At 44.5% G+C, this 20,632-nt stretch overlaps 1 protein-coding gene across 2 annotated transcripts in view; it reads right to left on the reverse strand.

Moving 5' to 3' along the window:
- Positions 1–20,632, reverse strand: part of NHEJ1 (non-homologous end joining factor 1) — a 75,442-nt gene that overhangs the window by 47,589 nt on the left and 7,221 nt on the right. For both annotated transcript variants that reach the window (XM_045198268.2, XM_024564131.3), the window contains exons 4-5: positions 17,500–17,638; positions 16,843–16,901 (exon numbers count right to left, since the gene is read on the reverse strand). In XM_045198268.2, coding sequence (XP_045054203.2) covers positions 16,843–16,901; positions 17,500–17,638 — 198 coding nt within the window. The remainder of the gene's footprint in view (positions 1–16,842; positions 16,902–17,499; positions 17,639–20,632) is intronic.

The raw sequence follows: 20,632 nt of genomic DNA on the forward strand, positions 1-20,632 counted from the left end.
CAATGCAGTGTGGAGAGGGCCTATGATACAGCAGAGAGCCAAGGAAAATTCCCTAGAGGACGTGACACCTTCACTGAAGTCTGAACAATGAACAGGAATTGTCCAGGTGAGGTTTGCTGGTGGTGCCAGGGGGTTTCCAGAGGGAAGAGCATGTGCCAGGGACTGGAGATGAGAGAGAATAATGGGCTCTAGGAATTGACAGCAGTTCACCATGACTGCGTGTAGATTTGGGATGGAAGGTAGGGAGTACTGATGGGGGGTGAGTATAGCCTAGCAGAAGAGTGGGAGATGAAGCTGGAGAGGCAAGTAGAGGCCAGATCATGAAGGGTCTTAATGGTTTTATTAAGGAGATTGGACTTTATCCTAAGGTGAATAGCAAGCCATCGAGCAGTTTTAAGAGGGACAGGTGGCCAGAATTACTTTAATCAGGAGCTTCCATCTGGTTTCCTTTCCTGACTACAGATCCCTGAGGTTAGTGAGGTGATAAAAAGAAAAAAAGAAGTAGAAGTGAGACTTGGCCTGTTCCTTTTCCTTCTGTCCTTTAGCAAGGGTGGAACCTAGCAGATTCACATTCCCTTCCTCATGGCACTCTCTAGTCCTTTTAATTCTTGGCTTACTTTCTAGTCTTCCCTCTCAGTCCCCTTATTCCTCTCTCTCTGGCAAAGAGGAACCTTTGACCCCTTGGCAAGTCCTTTCCAACCAGCTGTCCTATGGACCTGAGGTGTTAACCTCCTTTCTTAAGTATCCCTCCCTGCTCCCCTCCACCCCCAACTAGGGCTGCCAGGTAACCCCTCCAGTAATCCACATTTCTAATCAAAGCCCCATTTCTTATCTCTTACTTGAATTCACCAACTCTGCCAATATTTACTTTCCCCCTCCCTCCTGATCTCTCAACTTCTAGAAACAATCTGGTGGCCTCCTAACAGAAGATTAAGATAATGCTGACCAAACGTAGGACCCATGTGTAGAAGAAAGACCTCGTGATGCAGAAGGCAACAACGCCCAAGTAAATAAACTGTATGAAAAACGTCCCCTCCTTTCTTTGCTTCATTACGTCACTGGAGCCGCGGTTGAAGGTTAGAAACAATACCACAAGGCAGCGATTTTCAACCTTTTTCATCTCATGGCACAAATAAACTAATAACTAAAATTCTGCAGCACACCAAAAAATGTATTATGTTTTTGCCGATTTGGCAAAAAAAAGGATATAATTTTGATTCATTCACACCAGACAGCTATTGTTGTGTTGGCTGTTGTCATTTTTTTACTTGACAATCAAAGGGAAAAGAGGGCAGTGTCCCTGACTGAACAGTCAGGTATTGCATGTTTTAAAAATCCTCGTGGCACACGGGTTGAAAATCACTGCCCTAAGGGAAAATCTCCCGGCCATTAACTTATTCTCTTGGCCTCGCCCTTTAACCTTAGAATCACAGAACCTTAGCTCCGGGAAAGAAGCCTTCAACCATCTATCCAACCTTCCACCTCAATATCAGAGTTCTTTGGCATGGCATGGTCATTGAGGTCAGATTATTTCTTACTGCCGAAAATTTCCTTAGTAACAGAATTCTTTTTCTATTCATCCCCCACTAAACAGGTTTAGGGTAGGAAATGGTTTATCTCCAATAGGAAATGGCTCAAACTCACTAGGCCCTAAGGTTCTAGAACAACGCTACTCAGTGTGGTCAGCACACTGCTGCCTATCCATGAGCGCTTCGTTACCAGCCTATGATAAGGTAAGCACAGAAACTGAGTGTAAGTGTTTTAAAACCTTTATAGTGATCTGACATTGCCATGACTTCCACACACACGTTCACAGGACTCGTCTCAATGACAGGGTATAAAATGGTATGAGTATTATTCAACTTGTCACATGTGGCATGCATTGCATATTAGCTATGTGCAGTAAGACATGTATCAGGTTACTTTGAAAAGCACTACATTGTTCTAGAAGGTTCCATGGGAAGCAAAGAGAATAGGTATGGGGAGGCTAGCTCTCCTCTCTTTTTCCCTTCTGGGTACAACAGAGAGTGAATCTGCTGTGTAGGATGAGGAACAGGAAGCTGCTCCCAACAAGCCACTGGCTGCGTGGGGTGAAGAGGAGGGCAGGAGTTGGTGGCCAGGTTATCAGGCAATAACAAACTCAGCATCCAAGCACTTGACTTCCAGCAATGCAAGGAGTTTCCTTTGTTTTGGGAAAACAAGAGCTGCAAGAAGCCTCTCCTTCACACGTTCTTGCCTGGCTTCAGGAGAAGCCCAACCCCCCCCAAACACAAACAGGACAGTTCTGGCCAATGATAGACAAGCCAGTACCCTGACCACAACTCCTGTTTGCTTTTCCTCTTCCACAACTTCCTTAGTTGGAGGGCCACTGTGGGGCCATAGGTGGCCGCCAGCCTCGGTCACCATTCAAGAACTTCACCCCCAGTGACCCATTCCCTCTTCCATACAACTCTTCGATGACCTTTATACAGCCTACTTTCTCTCTCCGATATGGTACTTTTGGTCTAAGACCAAGGGCTGCGGGCTCCTTCCGGAGAGTGGTAGGTAAAGCTACGTGACCGAGCACCACTCTGGCCAATGCCATGGTGTGCTCTAGCAAACCACGTTCTTTTAACTCTAAAACCAAGAAGATCCGCATCATCCAATTGCCCGAGAACAATATTTGAAAGTTTCAAAAAAATATTTTGATCAAGTATTTTTATGTTACCTGAACAGGGTCACTTGATTACATTAGATCCTCAGCTTGGAGAACCCAGTTATCACCACGACTAGCATATATGAAACAATGCACCTCTTCGCGATGCAGAGGTTAAAAAACTAAACCTCGAAGTAGCTAGCTAAGGACTTCAGGACCAAAGACCAAAAAGTCAAACAAACCTGGGAGACTAGCTCTGAGGGTGCAAACAGAGTAAGAGTATCAACCTCTGTAGACTCCCATGAAAGTGCCTTCTAACACCAAAGACTTCAGGACATTTTCTCCAAGAGTTCTGAGAGGTAAGGCTGGTAAGTCCCCCTTATGACTTTACTATGATAAATCAAGAGCCTTGGGACCAGCAAATCTTTCTCTCTTTCTGAATAATCAAGGGAGCTTACTCTTTACCCTGATGGCCCAAGAGCCCAAGTTTCTATGAAGACTCATTTGTCCAGTAAGGGAGGGCTGTGGGGGCGGGACTCCCCCCACTCCAGGCTTCCTTCATGCCAAAGAAGGAGGAAACAGAATAAGCAAAATAAAATTCATAAAGCGAAGCAGTAATTATGGTGTGGTCAACAAGAGGCTGTCCTCAGGCCCATCATTATGTGGCTAAATTTAACGCCCCGCGCGGCCAGGGGAGCCGTGCGCCCGGGGCACCGTGTGTCCACACAGACGCCAGCTCCGCCACCTTCACCCGCTCGACAGCCGCCAGGGCTGCCAGAAAGCAGGTCACAATTTTTTTATAGTCTGTTTACCAAGATGCTGTTTTTACTGCCGAGGTTTCTCTCATTTTATCTCTTTTTCCCTTTTCCCCAAACAGACTGGCCTGTATTTTCTGTCCCGGGCTTTTTTTTTCTTTCTTTCTTTCTTTCTCCCTCTCTCAGTACTATTTTCAGAACTCTAATTTTATATGGTATGTCCCTTTTTTTTTTTTTTTTTGGTAAATATTTGCCATGACTAAGCCAGGCACATCCAGTTTAAAAGGCTCCGTCCCACAACACATCGAGTCTTTAATGATATGCATCTCATTAGCTTGCCCCATGAAAGGGGGTATAGAAAAAAAAAAGGCATCTTACAGACTCTCTCACTTTTTATATCTAGAGAGACCTATATTTATATGTATGGACACACTGAAAACTGACATTCTAAGCCCTGATATGAGGGCTTATACAATGGTTATTTGATTCAGGCTTTTAGGCCTCAGGAGAGAGTTTCAGGAGAGAGGAGCTATTGGACTGTACATCACTGCTAGCTGGTCCGGGCGGTTCTGACCACATTGGTACAGCTAGCGGCAATCTTCGGACTCTGAGGCACTAGGGATCTCTAGATCAGGGCAACAAAACTCTGGGAAGTCCTCTGACACTGAATTCCCTAAAACGGGTGTGAGAAAAGAAAAAGGGGCACTTCCTTCACTGGTGGATGAAGCCAAAGAAAGGAAAGCTATGAGTTAGGAGAGTGCTGAGAGAGACCCCCTCCAAGTTAGGACTTCCACACCTCCCACCCCCAATCCAAAGGGCCTCTCCAGCTGGACAAAGCCCTGAAACTGATGAAAGGATTTCTTACTGTACGTGGTAGGTCCAATGAACAGAGCTGTATGGTCAAGTCCATGCACTGCACTGAATGAAAGGCACAGCATCCAATATTCTCTGGTATTGACCTGGGATGCTTTCAAACCTAGCTAGATACTCTAAAACGGAGTTAGAGCAGCCTCTGACATTCAGTATTTTCCATAAGAAATGTTGGGGGAAGGGCAATCGATACCTGGACTGAGAGACCCTGAGTGGTTGCTCAAGCAGCATCTCGTAGGGAATTTATAGGGGGTCTGCAGGGGTCACCAAAGGTCCAGAGTCTCTAACTTGGTTTTCATTAGTTAATTTAGGGATAATCAGACTCTAGAGGATTGATTGATGCTAACTAAAATCATAAGAGACTAATTTAGAAGTTAAAGTGCCAACTTATTAGTGTACAAGGTAGGGGCTGTACCATTACAGTGACTGATGTGTCTTCAGCTGATTTTTCCTAGGAAGCTGAATAAACATTGAGAGTGCTACCTGTTAAACACAGAAAAAGGCAAAAAAAACCCCAAAATCCCAAAACAAAACAACCCTCCCCCAGCAAATGACTTCATGGCATATTTCATATACATTGTGGAAAGAGCTAGATATTCACCCACATTCTACTATAGCATTGCTTTGGCACTGTGCTAGATAAGTTAATAAAGTGTTACTCCTCGGCTTTTCTTTTTCTTTTCTTTTCTTTGAGTTCTATACAACTCTGCCCCTCTGTTAGTACTTCTCCTCAGGCTTCATGAATTAATTGTTTAACAGCTTTTCTCAAATTGCAGGTAAGAGCCTAGGGATGTGCACACTAAGAGTTGGAAGAAAGGAACATGGAGTGAGAAATGAGGCAGTACTGGGGCAGAGTTCTCCAGCCAGGCACCATTTTCCTACCTCGTAATTAAGTGAGGTCTCTGCACTGCTCACAGGGGGTCTCGGCCTTGCCTACTGTCCACGTCAAGCTCCAAGCATAGCTGTGTACCAAGGGGCAGGGCGCTGGGACATGATGGAAGAATACTGGACTGGAAGTTCAGGGCCCTGCGTGCTGGTGGTAAATTGAGTCCTGGTGCCAAAATCTACCACCGTTTGTCCCAAAGGAATTCCTTTGTCTTTGTGGGCCCTAATTTCCTCCTAAGTAAAACAAAGAGGCTTGATATATTCTTAGATTGATAAACCCCCCTAAAGCTCATAAAATTTGATTGCTCCAATCTTTGTACAAGATGTCTGAGATGCCAAGCTTTCCTTTGTTAAGGTACTAGGCCTAGGCCCTTGATGAATTTGTAGCCCAGTGTCATAAGCGATACTACATTTACAAACAGTTGGGTGAGTTACTTCTGTAGACAGCTAATCTCATCCATTGTGCACGGACTCTTACTTATCTCACTATCAGAGGTTACCCCAAATTTGGGGAAATACTCTGCTTGAAATTTGCATCTCCTTTGGTACCTACTAAGTTCAGCACTTTCGCTCTGCTCACCCCCAGCTGTTGGGGGCTGCAGAAAACTAAATGCCAAGATGATTGTCAACTATTCCTTCTTTAAACCAAGAAGTATTGTCATACTGTTGTTTCAAAGCTCCCCCCTATTCCTAGCTTTACTCAAATCGAATCGGAATGGGTTCTTTGGAGTAAGATTCTAAGGGGAAAATGTACAGCATCAGAACTGCTCAGGCTTCAAGCATAAGAGTAACAGATGCCAAAGAGCTCCTGCAGGATTCCCTCAAACCACCATACCTCAGGGGAGCCTCTCAGAATTGTGTAACCGAATAAAACACCTAGTGTGTCTTTCCTTTGGCAGCCGTTTATTACACAAAATCCCTCTGAACTCTTAGCTCAAGATTCATCTCTCCCAGAAATACCTTACCCCAACTAGCCTGGTATGAACCCTAGATCCCATCCAAATGAATCTACTTCTTCCTCCTCCTGGGTAACATACATTTCATGTATTTAGAATATTCTTTGCACATATGTAAATTCCAGTGGCCTAATCTCTCTTAAAAGTCTATCTTTCAAAGGCAGAAACCATGTTGTAATTTTGTAGTGTCAGAAAATATTAAATATCACAATGTTTAATATTTTCACTGGTAGTTAGTAAGCACTGTCCACGGAGTGTTTAAACTTCCAAATAGAAAAACAAATAGACCAAAGATCTCCCACACAGAATGAACACAATGCTTCCTGAGACTTTGTGAAAATGTTTGCCTTGACCATTCCCTATGGCAGATAACAAGGCTGCCCATGGACCCTAAATATTGGACAGCTCAGCTGCTAACCTATAGTACTCAGTCTCTGCAGAACTCTCACTTTTCAATGTGGCTCACTCTCCAAAAATATATCACCCACAAGTGATGGCTATGAGAGAACGCTTCAGGTATAAGGCTAAGGTTATGAAGCCAATAGATCAAATAAAGCTTAAAGGTATAAATCACTTGATACTTTAGCTTTCTCTCTTCATTTCTATAACCAGAGAGAGACAATGTGAGAGACTCCTCCAATGCCAACACCTTTAAGCTACAAGCACTCATCATTGGTACCTCCTACCTACAAAGTGCTGCGGCAGGTTCAGAAAAGGAAAGAAAACGAGCAAGCCAGTGCTGCACTTCAGCAGCAGGTAATCTAGCAGGGGAGACAAGCGTAGACATTCTTATGATAGAAGGCCGAAGTGGTAAGTGTCACAGGGAAGATACAAGGTGAGAGTTCAGAAGAAGAGAAGAATATAGCTTATACTTTTGCTTCTGTCATAGTGCAAGTCATGTAACCGTCTGACCCACTTTTAAGTAAGGCAGATTAAATGCCCTCGCAAAGGACTATATAACTCTTGGATGAAAAGGCTCCATCTCCTGGGGAAAGAGGATGGAAATAGGCAGAAATCAAGTCATCAATCTTCAGAATACCTCCCGTGCCTTCGTGCCATCCACAAACCCTAGGGGAAGGACGAACCCTTTCACTTTGCTCAGCTCCGCAGGTCCCTGTTTTCACACTCTCCTTTTCCATTGGGTTCTCCTCTGCTTTCAAACATATGTGTCTTCCCATCTTTAAAAAAAGGGTTTTGTTTAAGCACCTTCTGGCTTTCCAGCTAGCTCTTGTTTCCTTTCACTGGGAAACTTCTCTGAGGAGAGCTCTGCATTCATTGCCTCCGCTGCCCAACCCACTGAGCCTTCCTCGTGCTGCCTGCAATCTGCTTGTGTTGCCCGTTGCCAGGAATCGCAGGAGGATTTTTCCTCGGGCAGTCGGGCAGGCAGTCCCCTTTTCTCTCTGGTCTCTCTCCTGCTTGTGGCTCTGTGAATCGCTCTCCTCGGTGACAGGAAGAGCAAGGGATTTGATAAAGACAAATATGAGTAAATCAGCTGAGTGATTTGAAGCAAATTACTTAGCCTTTAAGACTCTGCTTCTTTATCTTTAAAATGAGGATAGGATAACTGACCTCACAGGTTTGTTGTAAGGATTAAAAGTTATAATTTAGATAAAGCGCCTAGCATTGTGTCCAGCACAAATACAGCATGTATTCGATAATGGTTAGTTCCCCCTTTCTTGGCTAACTTACTCCTCTGTCCAGATTCTCGTTCTATCTCACATTTCCTTCACTGGCTCCTATTACTCCCTCCAGTTACGACTTCCTCCAATCTCATCATTGGACTTTTGTTCTTTTCTCCATGCTCTTCCCAGGAAAACATGAGTCCATTCCCAAATATTGCTCCTCTGCATATGATTCCCAAATCTATTTCTATAGGTCCTTTTTTCAACCTAAGGGTCAACCCTATTTTTTAAAACTCTTTCTTGAACATTCAAACTTGTATGTCCGATAATCCATTTAAATCCAGAATTTATTGAAAAAGATCTTGCCCTGACCCCGTGGCTCAGTTGGTTGGAGCATCGTCCCATACACCGGAAGGCTGCAGGGTCAATCCCCAGTCAGGGAACACACCTAGGTTGCAGGTTTGATCCCCAGTCAGGGCATGTGCAGGAGGCAACCAATCAATGTTTCTCTCTCACATCAATATTTTTCTCTCGCTCCCTTCCTCTCTATCTAAAATCAATAAATATATTGTCAAGTGAGGACTAAAATATTTTTCAAAAAATACAATAAACAAAATCTTCATGTTATGTTTTCAAATGAACTCTAATTACATATAAGCCACCAACGTTTGTGTAAGCGATGACATTGTTAAATGGACATACTGCAGTCGATGGAGTTTTGCCGCACCCTTCCTCTACAAGGGGGAAGAAGGGGAGACTCAAATAAGGATAATATCAGAGCAAAATGCTCCAGAGGTATGTGAAGCTTATGGGTTAGGCTAGATTATTTGCCAGAAATAAGGCATCAATCAACATTGCCTCAAACTCAGTTCTGAACTAAGTAGATTTCTCAGACTGGAGATTGAAACCACAGGAGAGTCCTGGCTGATGTGGCTCAGTGGACTGAGCACCAGCCTGCAAACCAAAAGGTCGTTGGTTCAATTCCTGTGAGGGCACATGCCTGGGTTGTGGGCCAGGTCCCCAGTTGGGGGCGTGCGAGAGGCATGTGTCCCTCACACATTGATGTTTCTCTTTCTCCCTCTTTCTCCCTCCCTTCTCCTCTCTCTGAAAATAAAGAAATAAAATCTTTAAAAAAATAATAAAACCACATGAGAGACTAACAGTAGATTTGGTAAAGCTAACCAAAACAAAATAGTTTTTATTTTAGGAGAGTTGGTAACTCCCTTTAAATTAAATAAGATACGCAGCTTCCTGGAGCAGTGTCCGTTAGATTGTGCTAGCCTGTCTGGGTCTGGACACGGGGGGACATACAATTTAGTTTTCCACAGGCTCTCAGAAGCCTCTGTCGTCTCTTCCCCAGCCCAATACAGCTATTTATGTCGTGTGCCTATTCCCATGTAGGCATCTGAGTTTATAACACTTGGTTTTGAGTGTTTTCAGATAAGAGATTTATAACATGATAAAGTCCTTCACTATTGGGATTCCCAGAATCAGAAACCTATCTTTTAGAAATGAGTCATTTTATCTTACTTGCATATTCTACATTGATTCCCTTTTAGTTTCTCCTCCGATTTCTAATAAATATTCTTTTGAAAGCATGGACCCTTACAAAGCGTTGTAAAAGGACAATAAAGAAAGGGGCCTTTTTATACATTCTTGGGCCAGAAGAAAAGAAGTGGTGACCCCCAGAGCAGGGATCCACGGCGACTAAAGGAGTCACAGTGAGAAAGCCCCAAAGAGAAGGTGAAATTCAGAAGAAATATAGCTGAGAAACATGTGCAGCCATCCCTTCCTCCCTGGAGAGTTTCAGTCCGGAGCTCAAATACGGGTGGATTTGCGTTTTAAATAAGGAAAACCATTGCTTTATATGCCCAAGATTAGATTTAATGGAGCCCCGCCCATGGTTTCCCCAGTCTGTCAACAGCGCCCCATTCCTCAGATCCCGCAGGCACACCACTGACAGCCCAATCTTCCCGAAAGATTACTTTCCTGCGTCAGTTCTCCAGCCAAAACTTCCAATGCTTCCCCACTATCTACAACGGTAATTAATAACTGCAAGAAGGAAGTGCCCCGTCTCCTACCAGGAGATGCGCCTCTGTTTGAGAATCACTGCATGTAACGCTAACGACGGGACTGAGACCGACAAATGAACGGATGCCAGGCAGAAAAAAAGCTGAAAGACATTCACCTTCAGAACAAAGCACCGATCTCTCAGACCCGCATTCAAGGCCCTCTAAAACCTGGCCTCAAGTCATTACCTTGCTGATCTTATTCCCTATTAATCCTCACCCGCTCTCATTCTTATTGTATATCCTTTGTCCATGTGCTATCCACCTAAATTACCTTCCAAATAGTTCCCTAGCAAAACTGAAAAAAAAAAACCCAAACATATTCTACAGGCCAGTTCAAGACCTCACTTTTACAGGAAGCTTTTTTCAATCACTCCACTCCTGTGGCCCTGTTAATACTCATTGAGCACAGTGAGCTCTTTGATGACAATACTATCATACCATACCGTACATGCGCACAGAACCTGGCCTAGCGCGTATGCACGACCCTGAATTCCAGAAGAATGAACTCACTGTGAGTTTCTCTGGATCAGAGAAGTGACGCACACAATGGTAGGAAGGACACACTGATGCATCTGGACTTTTCTGTATGGCGCCTGTGAGGACACTGACGAAACATACTCTGTCTGAGTCCTATGTCTTCCTCTACATGTTGAGAAACAGGTGCATGGCAGAGGGGAGACAGGGCACAAATAGTAAGCATAATAAAATAAGTGAGTGTTATGGTACTATGTCAGAAAATAAGGGCTATGGAAAAAATAAGAAGTAGAAGGTGGTAAAGCAAAATGGGAATGCCAGGTACAGAGGGGCAGGGATGTGGCTTACAGTTTTAAATAAGTTCCATTGTCAAGGTAAGTTCCATTGCGAAGGTAACATTTGAACAAAGACATTATTGTACTCTGTGTAGATATGTCCATATTTTTTTTTTTAGAGAGAGGAGAAGGGAGGGAGAGAAACATCGATCGGTTGCCTCTCCCACACATGCATGACAACTGGGGATGGAACCTGCAACCCAAGCATGTGCCCTGACCGGGAATCAAACCAGTGACCTTTCCCTTTGTGGGACTACGCCCAAACCAACTGAACCACACTGGTCAGGACTGTCCACAGATTTTTTAACACATATTGCCTTAAGAGGTGGAGCTAATTACCCTCCCCAAGAATACGGACTGGACTTAGTGACTCACTTCTACTGAAGAGAATACAGCAAGATAGAGATGGGATGTCACTTCTGAGATAGGTTATAAAAAGATTACAGCTTCCATTTTGGTCTTGATCTTGGTCTTAGACTTGGTCTCCCAGGGATTACTGGCTCTGGAGGACACCAGGGATGTTCATGTAAGCAGCCCTATGAGAGGCCATGTAGCAAGGAAATGGTACCTCCCACCAACAGCCATGTGAGAGAGCTTGGACTCAAATTCTCCAGCACCAATCTATTCCTATGACTGCATTCCCATCCCAAATCCTGACTGTAATTTCAGGAGAGACCAGAATCACCCAGCCAAGCTGCTTCCAGATTCCGACTCTCAAAACCTGTATTAAACGTTTTAAGCCCTTAGTTTTGGAATGATTTGTCATAGAGCAAGAGGGAGTTGGCCACAAAAGTACCTGAAGAAAGGGCATTCCAGACAGATGGAACAGGCAGCATAAAGGCCTAAAGGCAGGCGATGCTTAGAGTGTTAATGAAAAGTGCAAGAGGCCAGTGTGGCTGCAGTGAGTTAGTGAGGGAGACAGTAGTAGGAGATGAGGTCAGAAAGGTAACTAGGTCCAGACCATGTAGGGTTTTGTAGGCCATCCTAAGGTCCTGGTTTTACCTTGTAAGAGAAATGTGAAGCTAGTGAAGGACTTTGAGCAGTAGAGTAGCGTGATGTGATTTATATTTTAATAACATCACTTTGTCGGCCAAAGATGCACAGGGGTAGCGGCAAGAATACCAGTAGGCGGCTATTGCAAGAATGCAGAAAAAAGACAACGGCTCGGACCCGAGTGGCAGGGGTAGGGATAGGGGCTATGGGAATAGCAGGATAGTATACCTGTGCTTGGGAGAAGGAGAGCAGGCTGAGGAAAGGAAAAATTGTCATGGAAAACTCAAAACAGAGATGATGCCCAAGTAGGTTAGGAAAGTTAACCGGAGTTTGGCGTGAGGACAAGAGTGAAGACAACACAGAGCAAATGGGCCCAGAGGTGTGCGGGCAGGAAGCTGTCAGTACTTCAGTATGATGAAATTGTGGGTGGATGGGCAAGTGACAGAGGGTCAGGCCGAAGAGCTCGGCGGGACCAAATCATGAATAATCTTGGGTGACGTGCAAGGAATTTTGGACTTTATCCTATAGGCTATTGAGAACCGTTAAAGGACTTTGAGCAAGAGAGTGATATAATCAGGTCTCTGTTTCAAAGAGATCACTCTGACATCACCACAAATTCAACTGCAGGGGAGTAAGTACTGACCGGGAGAAAAGTTAGGAGGCTGTTGCATGGTCAAACCAAAAATGGAGCAGGGTGGGGCGAAGCTTAGACAATGGAAGCTGGAACAGAGAAAAACAGCAGATTCAAAAGACAGTTAACCAGTTAGGCTTTGGAAGTAAAGACAAAGAGAAAAGTGGGTGACTCCCACTTTTTCTAAGTTTCTAGCTTAGAAAACAGCATAATTCCCCAAGACAAGGTATATAAGAGGAGAAATAGGTTAGGGGGAGTAGATTATTAATTTTGGACATGTTGCACGCAAGACATCCAGGTGGACATGTCAAACATGCGGGGAGAAATAAGGGCCGGAAACAGTGCAGATATAAACTCGGTACTCAGTGGTGCACCGTGAGAGCTGAAACTGGGATAAGATAGAAAGAGAGTGAAGGGTGAGAGGATCAAGGACACTATTCGAGGTAACATTAACATTTAAGGGGCAGGTAAAGAATGGAAAGCCAGCCAAGGAAACCAAGTAGCAGCTGTCTGTGAATGAACCTAACAGGACAACAAGTTTCAGGTTAAAGGACTCTCCATCTTCCCCGGGTGTCTTTGCTACAACCTCTAGCTTCCTAAGAGCAGCAATGAATAACTTTATTGCTTGATGGATCTACTCTAGAATCAGGCTGCAACCAGACAGCAGATGAAGACAGTAACTAAAACTAGACAGGACACAAAGGCCATGGCTACATTTAGGATGCTGAGTCAAATCAATGTTAACTGAAGTTATATAACTAAAACTGTATAATGGAAATTGGTTAAAGAATTATACTGAACAGATTAAGTCTTACAAGGCATTCAGAATGCAGTAACAGAAGTGACTGCTATGCTGAATACTCTCCTCTAAAGATAGAGAAGAGAATTGCAAAATCTCTACCTCTGTGAAAGCTCCCCTCCCTAAGAAAGCCAACTTCACGCAACTGCCCAGGTTGTGGTGTCAAGGGCTGATTCCTAGCCAGGGGCTGCCAGCTGCAGAGGGCGGGGCTCTATTTTGGGCAGCCTGTCCCGGAGCCTGGCCGAGTCTGGTTTGAGCAGCATGCAGCCCCAGTGACTCACACACCCATGCAAACCGCCTGTGGCTCAGTGGCCTGGCCTCGGAATGCCAGCCTTAGGCCAGCTCCCTCCTCACCCCATTACACTGGGATAAATAAATAAAGGGCCCCGCCAGCAGCCACACAGCCTGATGGCAACCAGATGGAGAGAGAAAGGCACGGACAGGGCCAGGGGAAGGAACTCCCTCCAGTGGACTAGACTGAGAGTGGGCTGGGCCAGCCCACTCATTTCAAAGTTCCCCTTTAACACAGTTCCTGCTGCCATGCAATATCAGTCCCCAATTCCCTGACTCACCTTCTACTCCTAAAGGTGACTTTCGGCCCCTGGTCCTAGGAAATGCTCTACATGGGGTCTTGCCCTCTGTGAGGATCAGCCAGCAGCCACCCCACCCACCTGACCTGTATCAACATTGCCAGTATCCCCCCTCTAGTAGGGCCACCATCAACTGGCCCCCTTGGGCTCCCTGGACATAAGAAATCAGAGGCTCTTGGGGGAGAGCCTCCCCCAAGTGGGGTGTGGGGGCTAAATATGGAGAAGTAACAACCTCTGTTCAATCCTTAAGTATTTTTCCTGGCCTTAGTATCCTAGAAACAAACTTCCCTGTCCTACTATCCCCTGCCCTATCTCTATGGCCTTTTGCCCAGCAATAGTCCCAATGAGAACTAGAAAAAACAGCCCCCGGGGCACTGACCGTATGGCCGTCTGACTTCAGTCCTGGCCCCCCTGCACCTTCATCCCGAGCTCTCTGTCCCTAGTTTGTTTATCTTCCTATGTTGCTTATTTTGATGGCACATCCTTTCAGCTCAGTCTTGAATGACCCCATGGCCCTTCTGTGTCCTGTTTGTAGGACCCCAGGCCAGCAGTGTAACTGCAAAGATGCAGCGGCTGTAAGAAATTCTGCAGTCCCGCTAGGAAAGCTCTCAGTTCTAACAGCGACGCAGGACATTCGATGATCCCAGAGGACAGTACAATGATCCTAGAGGTCACAAGAATTTCACATTATCCTAGCCCTGAACTCCCATCTAATTGGTGTGTGCAACCAAAGTAGCAAAGTGAAACAGGGATGATGCTAGACAAGAAGGATAGGAGGTCCCAAACATACAGTTATAGCTTTATGACCTTAGGCAAGTCACGGAACTTCTCAGAGGCCCAGTTTCTTAATCTGTAAAATGGAAAGCTACAACTACCTATCTCTCAGGTCCTTTGCAGATATAATGAAATTTTACAAGTCTATGTGGTTTGGATGTGATCCACCCAAAGTCTAAAGGGCCAGTATTCTTGAAATAGTTGATTCTAAAACACTAATATCCTTCCTGGACTAGCAACTGGCTTCTATATGTTTTCACATTCACTTCTGTGGGGTTTCCCCAGCTCCCAGAGCGTGGGAGAGATTAGCCTCCAATTTTGTAAATGAGAAAATAGGAGCTCTGAGAGAAGTGATTTATCCAAAGCTGTAAAATAAACCAGGAGAATAATCGAAGACCCCAAATACAGGTCTAGCAAGCATCACTGTTATCTACAGGCCACACTGCCACAATTTCCATAAAATCTCCCTGGCGTATATATATCAACATATTCCCCCACACACTTATGGAAAACCCACTAGTGCTACACACTGTGTTCAGTGCTGGGGACAGAGAAATGCATTCAACACTGTCCTTGCCCTCAAGTAACCCATAGATTGGTGGAGGAGAAAGACAGTCTTGCGGACATACAAACAGTAATATTACAAAGTGCTAAGTGGCAAAATAAAGGTACAAACCAAGGGACTATAGTAGCAGCGATGAAGTATTATCTTTACAAGAGTCCTGAAAGGTCTCCTAGAGAAGCTGAGCACAGAAGTTTACAAGGTATAAGCCCAGAACCCTGGGCATTCTAGATAAAGGGAACAATGTGTACAAAGACATAAAGGTTAGAGAAAAAGCATTTTTGGGAATTAGAAGTCATTCTATATGGCCAAGCACAAAGTACATTAAGAAAAATGTCAAGAAACCAAGCTGGAGAGGAATGTAGGCATTAGATTAGGAAGGGACCCCTCTGCTGAGCTAAGAATAGGCGTTGCATTGTTTAATGAAGGAGCTATGGCACGAACTAGTATGTCATCTCCAACCTCTGTTAACCTTGTATCCACACTCATAGACAGGGGAAGCCTACAGAAAAAGAGCCTAGGAAATCTACATTTAATGGTCTCTCTTTCCCCTTAAAGACTTGAAACCTATCCTGTTTCAGGACTTAACAAATACATGATTTCCTTCTCCACAGTTACAATTGCTTCAATTAGATGGACTTTGCACTCAACTTGCATTATTTTGTCCTTAATGTTAAGACCCCAAGCATTCTGGAGTCATTGCTCAGCCAACACACGAAGGCATAACAGAAAGCTCCAACTCAAGAACACCTGCTTTATGCCTAACTCTGTGAAAAGTACTAATTTTAGGTTCAAAAGCAGTAATAGTTACAGGCCCTAATCCATAAGGAGTTTACAGAGACTTCCGGCCAAGATGGAGGTGTAGGTAGACACACTGTGCCTCCTCGAACAACTGAAAGAAGGACAACAACAATTTAAAAACAAAAAACAACCAGAACTGACAGAAATCGAACTACATGGAAGTCCAACAACCAAGGAGTTAAAGAAGACGCATTCATCCAGACTGGTAGGAGGGGCGGAGATGCACAGCTGGGTGGAGAGGAGTTTACAAATTAGCCAAGAAGATAGAAACATGAATCATTTACATATAACGTAATATTATAATAGCCTTATTTACTTATATAATAAAGTACCAATTTGGGTAACATGTACAATTAGGAAATAGGGCAATAATATTAAGGTACTAACTGTACAACCGACAAGTCCCAGAAGAGTTAGAGAAGAAGAAGATCAATATTGACTGGTATTATCAAAGGTCACTATTAATAATACTCCCCCTGTTTGGCATCTCACAGTTGTTTCTTTTGGCCAAGCTCAATCCTTAGAAGGGAAACCCGGGCAGGAGCTTCTGACAGGCCACAATTATCTACTCCCCATTCATTCCTTTGCCAGTCCCCTTGTATAAACACTGTGATTTTCCACAGCCTACTGTGCCCACAAGACAGTCCCCAAATGGTAGCCCTGTGCTTTCCCCCTTCCTCTACTGTGGGATGTTGAGGGGCCTGGACAAGTAATAATAACTAGCCACCCCCCCAACCCCCACCCCGCTCCATAATTCAGACCTGTGATCAGACCTCAACAAGCAAAAATGTAGCAACTGGGCAACCAAGCTTTCCAAGGCCATAGAATTCCAAATTAAATACCTAGGTACTTTAACAGAGATGTTTTTTGAATTTAATCAGCCCACCTTTGCCTTTTACGTTCTTTCCCCCAACTTCCCAAGGACATCTCAAGCTTTACCAGACTTTCTATAGGCAAGTTTTTCAGAGAAAGAGCTTTCCAACCATGCAAGCAACCTAATACCCAAACACAAGTCACCACTCGAGCACCTGGAAAAAAAGGAAGTAAAGCCCAGTTGCACAGGAGAAAGGAAATAACAAATGCTCTACCTCTACCATAAATTGTTCCAAGAAAGATGTCTCTTCAAATGGCTCTGTCTTCAACCGATCTGTAACAAGAAGGGATACAGAAAAGAAATGTGAGTCTCAGGACAAGCTTTTTACCTGTGGGGCAGAGAAGAAACAGAGCCCGAAATTTCTGGGAAAGAGCACAAAGATGCAACTCCCAGAGGCGCCTGGTCCCCTGGGGGAAGGGGTGAGCGTGCTGGGCACACGGGGGAGGGTGACCAGCAACAAGCGGCGGGTCGGTGGCAGCACGTGCTCTTGGAGGCTTTCCCAGCACGAAGACAAAGGTCAGACTGGGTTTCTATTCTGAAGTTGTTGGAGCTATGCAGCTTCCTGAAGTCCCAAGTTCATGTTGCCCTCGTACAATTTTGTATAGCTGTTGGCCCCTTTCCAAGTCTTTCTTTGCCATTGCCTAGGGCATGTCTGAACTCGGTTGCAGCTTCTATTGGCCAGTTGGGCACCAGCCAGGTACTCGAGGCAGAGAGAAGTGTCACCAAGCATCAAGTCTCCATTTTGGTCAGTCCCCAGCCCCCACCCTCAAGGAAGCACCTCTCTAATATAAATAAAGCCTCCCCCTTTTCTGAGGCGCCTTTGATTACCTGTACCATTCCCCACCCAACATCTCAAAGAATGTCCTCTCACCTCGGCTCAGCGTAGCCCCACTCTCCTGGTAGTCCTGAATCTCTAGATCTTTCATACGGAGCAATGCCGCCAGCTCCCTTGCCTGGCACTGCAGTGCCAGGCTCATGCCCATCAGAGGACGAATCAAATGCTGGGAGACCTTTCACGGAAGAGACAGCAATGAGCCAACAGATACTTATAAAATATTCCCTAACAGTATATTAGTAACTAGAAAAATACTGGAGTAAAGGTTTTCATAGGAACTTACTGTTTCATAGGCAAGCAATCCATTTACTTGAATGTAAATACAAAAGTAATCATTAAAGAAGTTCATTATTAAAGAAGTTCAAGGATTTTCTCTGTGTCACAGATAAAAAGATGAGAAGAACAAAGAATACTCATGAATAGATACCTGGAGTTGTAAAGGGAAGGATGTGATGCAGCTGATGAGAGGAAGGTACCAACTCAGCTCTCAGCAGAGAACGAGGGACAAAAGCAGAAGATCCAAGTAAGCTTCCAGAAAGTAGGGTGTGGCTACAACAGAATGTGCTCGCTGCAGTATAATAGGAGACAAAAACCCACAGAAAGCAGAGAGATTTTTGAAGTCAAATTTGACCCACACCCTACGGAAGAGCCATTTCAATTTGTTTCCACCAATGCAGCGAAGTCTAAGGCCATTGCTGTAACAGAAGCAAGCCAGTCACCGAGAGGCCAGCCTAGGAGGGGATAAACTACCAACACACACACCTTGCCCTTAACAAGAGGTAAGAAGGTCGCAAGCACAGCCATACTGCAGTGCAGCTAGGATGCTGTTCTCATATGATAATGTGCAGCTATACAAAATCATCATTTAATTCGCCTATGCAAGGTTTCTATTAGCCTTGGGAAGATAAAAGCCTTAGCCAAAGAAAATAACTAAAATCAATAATCTATTTGTGGCTCGGGGATGTGACTTGAGTTTCTTTCCCTTCCCCGAAGGAGATGAGCTAAGGAGGCAGTAAGAAGAAATGCCCTAGACCAGAGGTCAGCAAACTTTTTCTCTAAGGGACAGAGAGTCAATATTTTTGATTCTGTGGCCCATACAGTCCCTGTCGCAATACTCAGCTCTGCTTTTGCAGCATGAAAGCAGCCATAGACAACATGTAATAAATGAGGGTGGCTGAGTTCCAATAAAACTGTACAAAAATAGGCAGCAAGCCAGGGTTGGCCTGCTGACCACAGTATACCAAGCCCGGGCCCCCATCTACAACGGAGAATCTTTAGACAAGATAGCCCCCGCAGGCTTGAAGTGAGGAAACAGTGCCGAGTGCACAACGGAGTGCCCTGTACGACGGGCAAGCCAGACTCATCTCAACCAGGATCGGCATCTGAACACTTCAGACTTTCGTGTTTTTGTTCTCCATTACATTTCTAGTAAAACTTACTACTAAAAACTCCCATTGTATTGTGGCTCAAACTGAGAGGAAAGGACTTTTTTCCACATTTCTCTAATGGCAGGAGGGAGGTTAGGGGTTCGTGGCAGTACCTTTTGTACCAGCACCAGGGCCCAAGAAACGCAGGGTTACTGCGCAAAGTGGAGGCCAGAAATCAAGTCCAGCTCTAGACACCAGTCCCTCTTCATCACATAGCACATCCCAGCCTGGTACTGTCTGCCGGCTCAGTCCTTAGTATAAACTTAAGCGTCCAGGAAGTACTATTCAGAATGTGGCAGAAGTTCTGCTTTGGGAAAATTTATCTGCTCTAGATCCAACCCTGTGATCTAGCAATTGTTTTTGGTAACTTTGGCCCTGTTCAAGGCAAATCAGGAAGAAAAACAGGTGAGTATTTGCATGAAAGCAAGTCAATGTGGGGTGGGTTGAATTAAAGTAATTGTGCTGGCTGACCAAGCAGTATCACCATCCATTTGGGGCAGCCCTCCAATAACAGAAACTCCTCAAGCTAAGTAACGAGCCTCTCTCGAAGAGGCCCCCTTAATAGCGATTTCTTTGAGTGGTAGTAAAGGTAACAACATGAAACATGATGAGAAACAGCCTTTAATCAATGCCATGTCTAATTAAATATGCTAATGCTATACCAGGCACCTGAAATTATCTATCAGACTCCAGTGTCCCCATAGCAAAAAAAAAAAAAAAAAAAGATTTTATCAGTAAATATTTTAACTTCTAAAATATTTCATAGGATTGGGTTACATCACTCTGAATCACTGACTCACTTCAAAGTTAGACGAACGCTAACTCAGATCAGTTAATTAGAACAAGGCATTGCGGCTGAAGGAACGCATTTCAAAGCAAATCCACAGACACTACAAGGGAAAATCTTGAAATGCTTTTGGAGGGTACAGACACACCTCCCCGCACCTTCACTTACAGACGGCAACATATGAAGAGATGCGGTTCAACAAGTGAATTCAACAAATACCTACCGAGTGCCTAATAGATGCTTTGACCCTCCGAGGCCTATGCCCTCAGAGAACTCAAGAGTTAAGGAGGGCAGGAAGTGTGGTGGATACAGAAGCAGGGGGTGGCAATCTTCTCCAAAGGAAAAGCTCTTGAGAATTCCCCACAAAGCCTTCAGATTTCTCATAGAAATGCTCACAAGTCATAGGCAGGAGAGCAGAATGGCAGTTATCAACCCCAAGATGAATGATATCAGGTCTAGATATAGCGAAAAGGGTAACAGACTGGGAATTCAGAGACCTGGATTCTAGTTCTAGCTCTGAGAGTACCTAGATGTAAAACTGGCTTAATCCCGAGTATCCTCGTGGTCCCAGTCTTCTCTAAAAAGAAGCAGTATGGAGTTGGAGCACTTGTTCTCACAGGCCCACTGTAATGTAAGGGTAAGAAATATTACTGTGTCCTTCCATTTAATCTTCATAACGCCACAGTAAGGTTGTGATTGGTATTTCTGCTTTACAGATCAAGAAATCGAGACTCACAAAAATGCAGTAACTTATCCCAAGTAATACAAATAGTCAAAGTGGCGAAGCTGAGTTATAAACTCAGGCCCGCTGGTTCCAAAGCCTGTGCTCTTTGCTCTTCTTTAAAAACAAACGAACAAACAAACAAAACCCTCCGCATGTGAGTCCTAGGAATTAGAAAATGGCCAAAAGAGTGACAAATTTGAAAGTCAAAATATGGAGTATCAAGAATTACAT

The sequence above is a fragment of the Desmodus rotundus genome, chromosome 2, assembly GCF_022682495.2.
Source record: "Desmodus rotundus isolate HL8 chromosome 2, HLdesRot8A.1, whole genome shotgun sequence".
NCBI classification, from domain to species: Eukaryota; Metazoa; Chordata; class Mammalia; order Chiroptera; family Phyllostomidae; genus Desmodus; species Desmodus rotundus.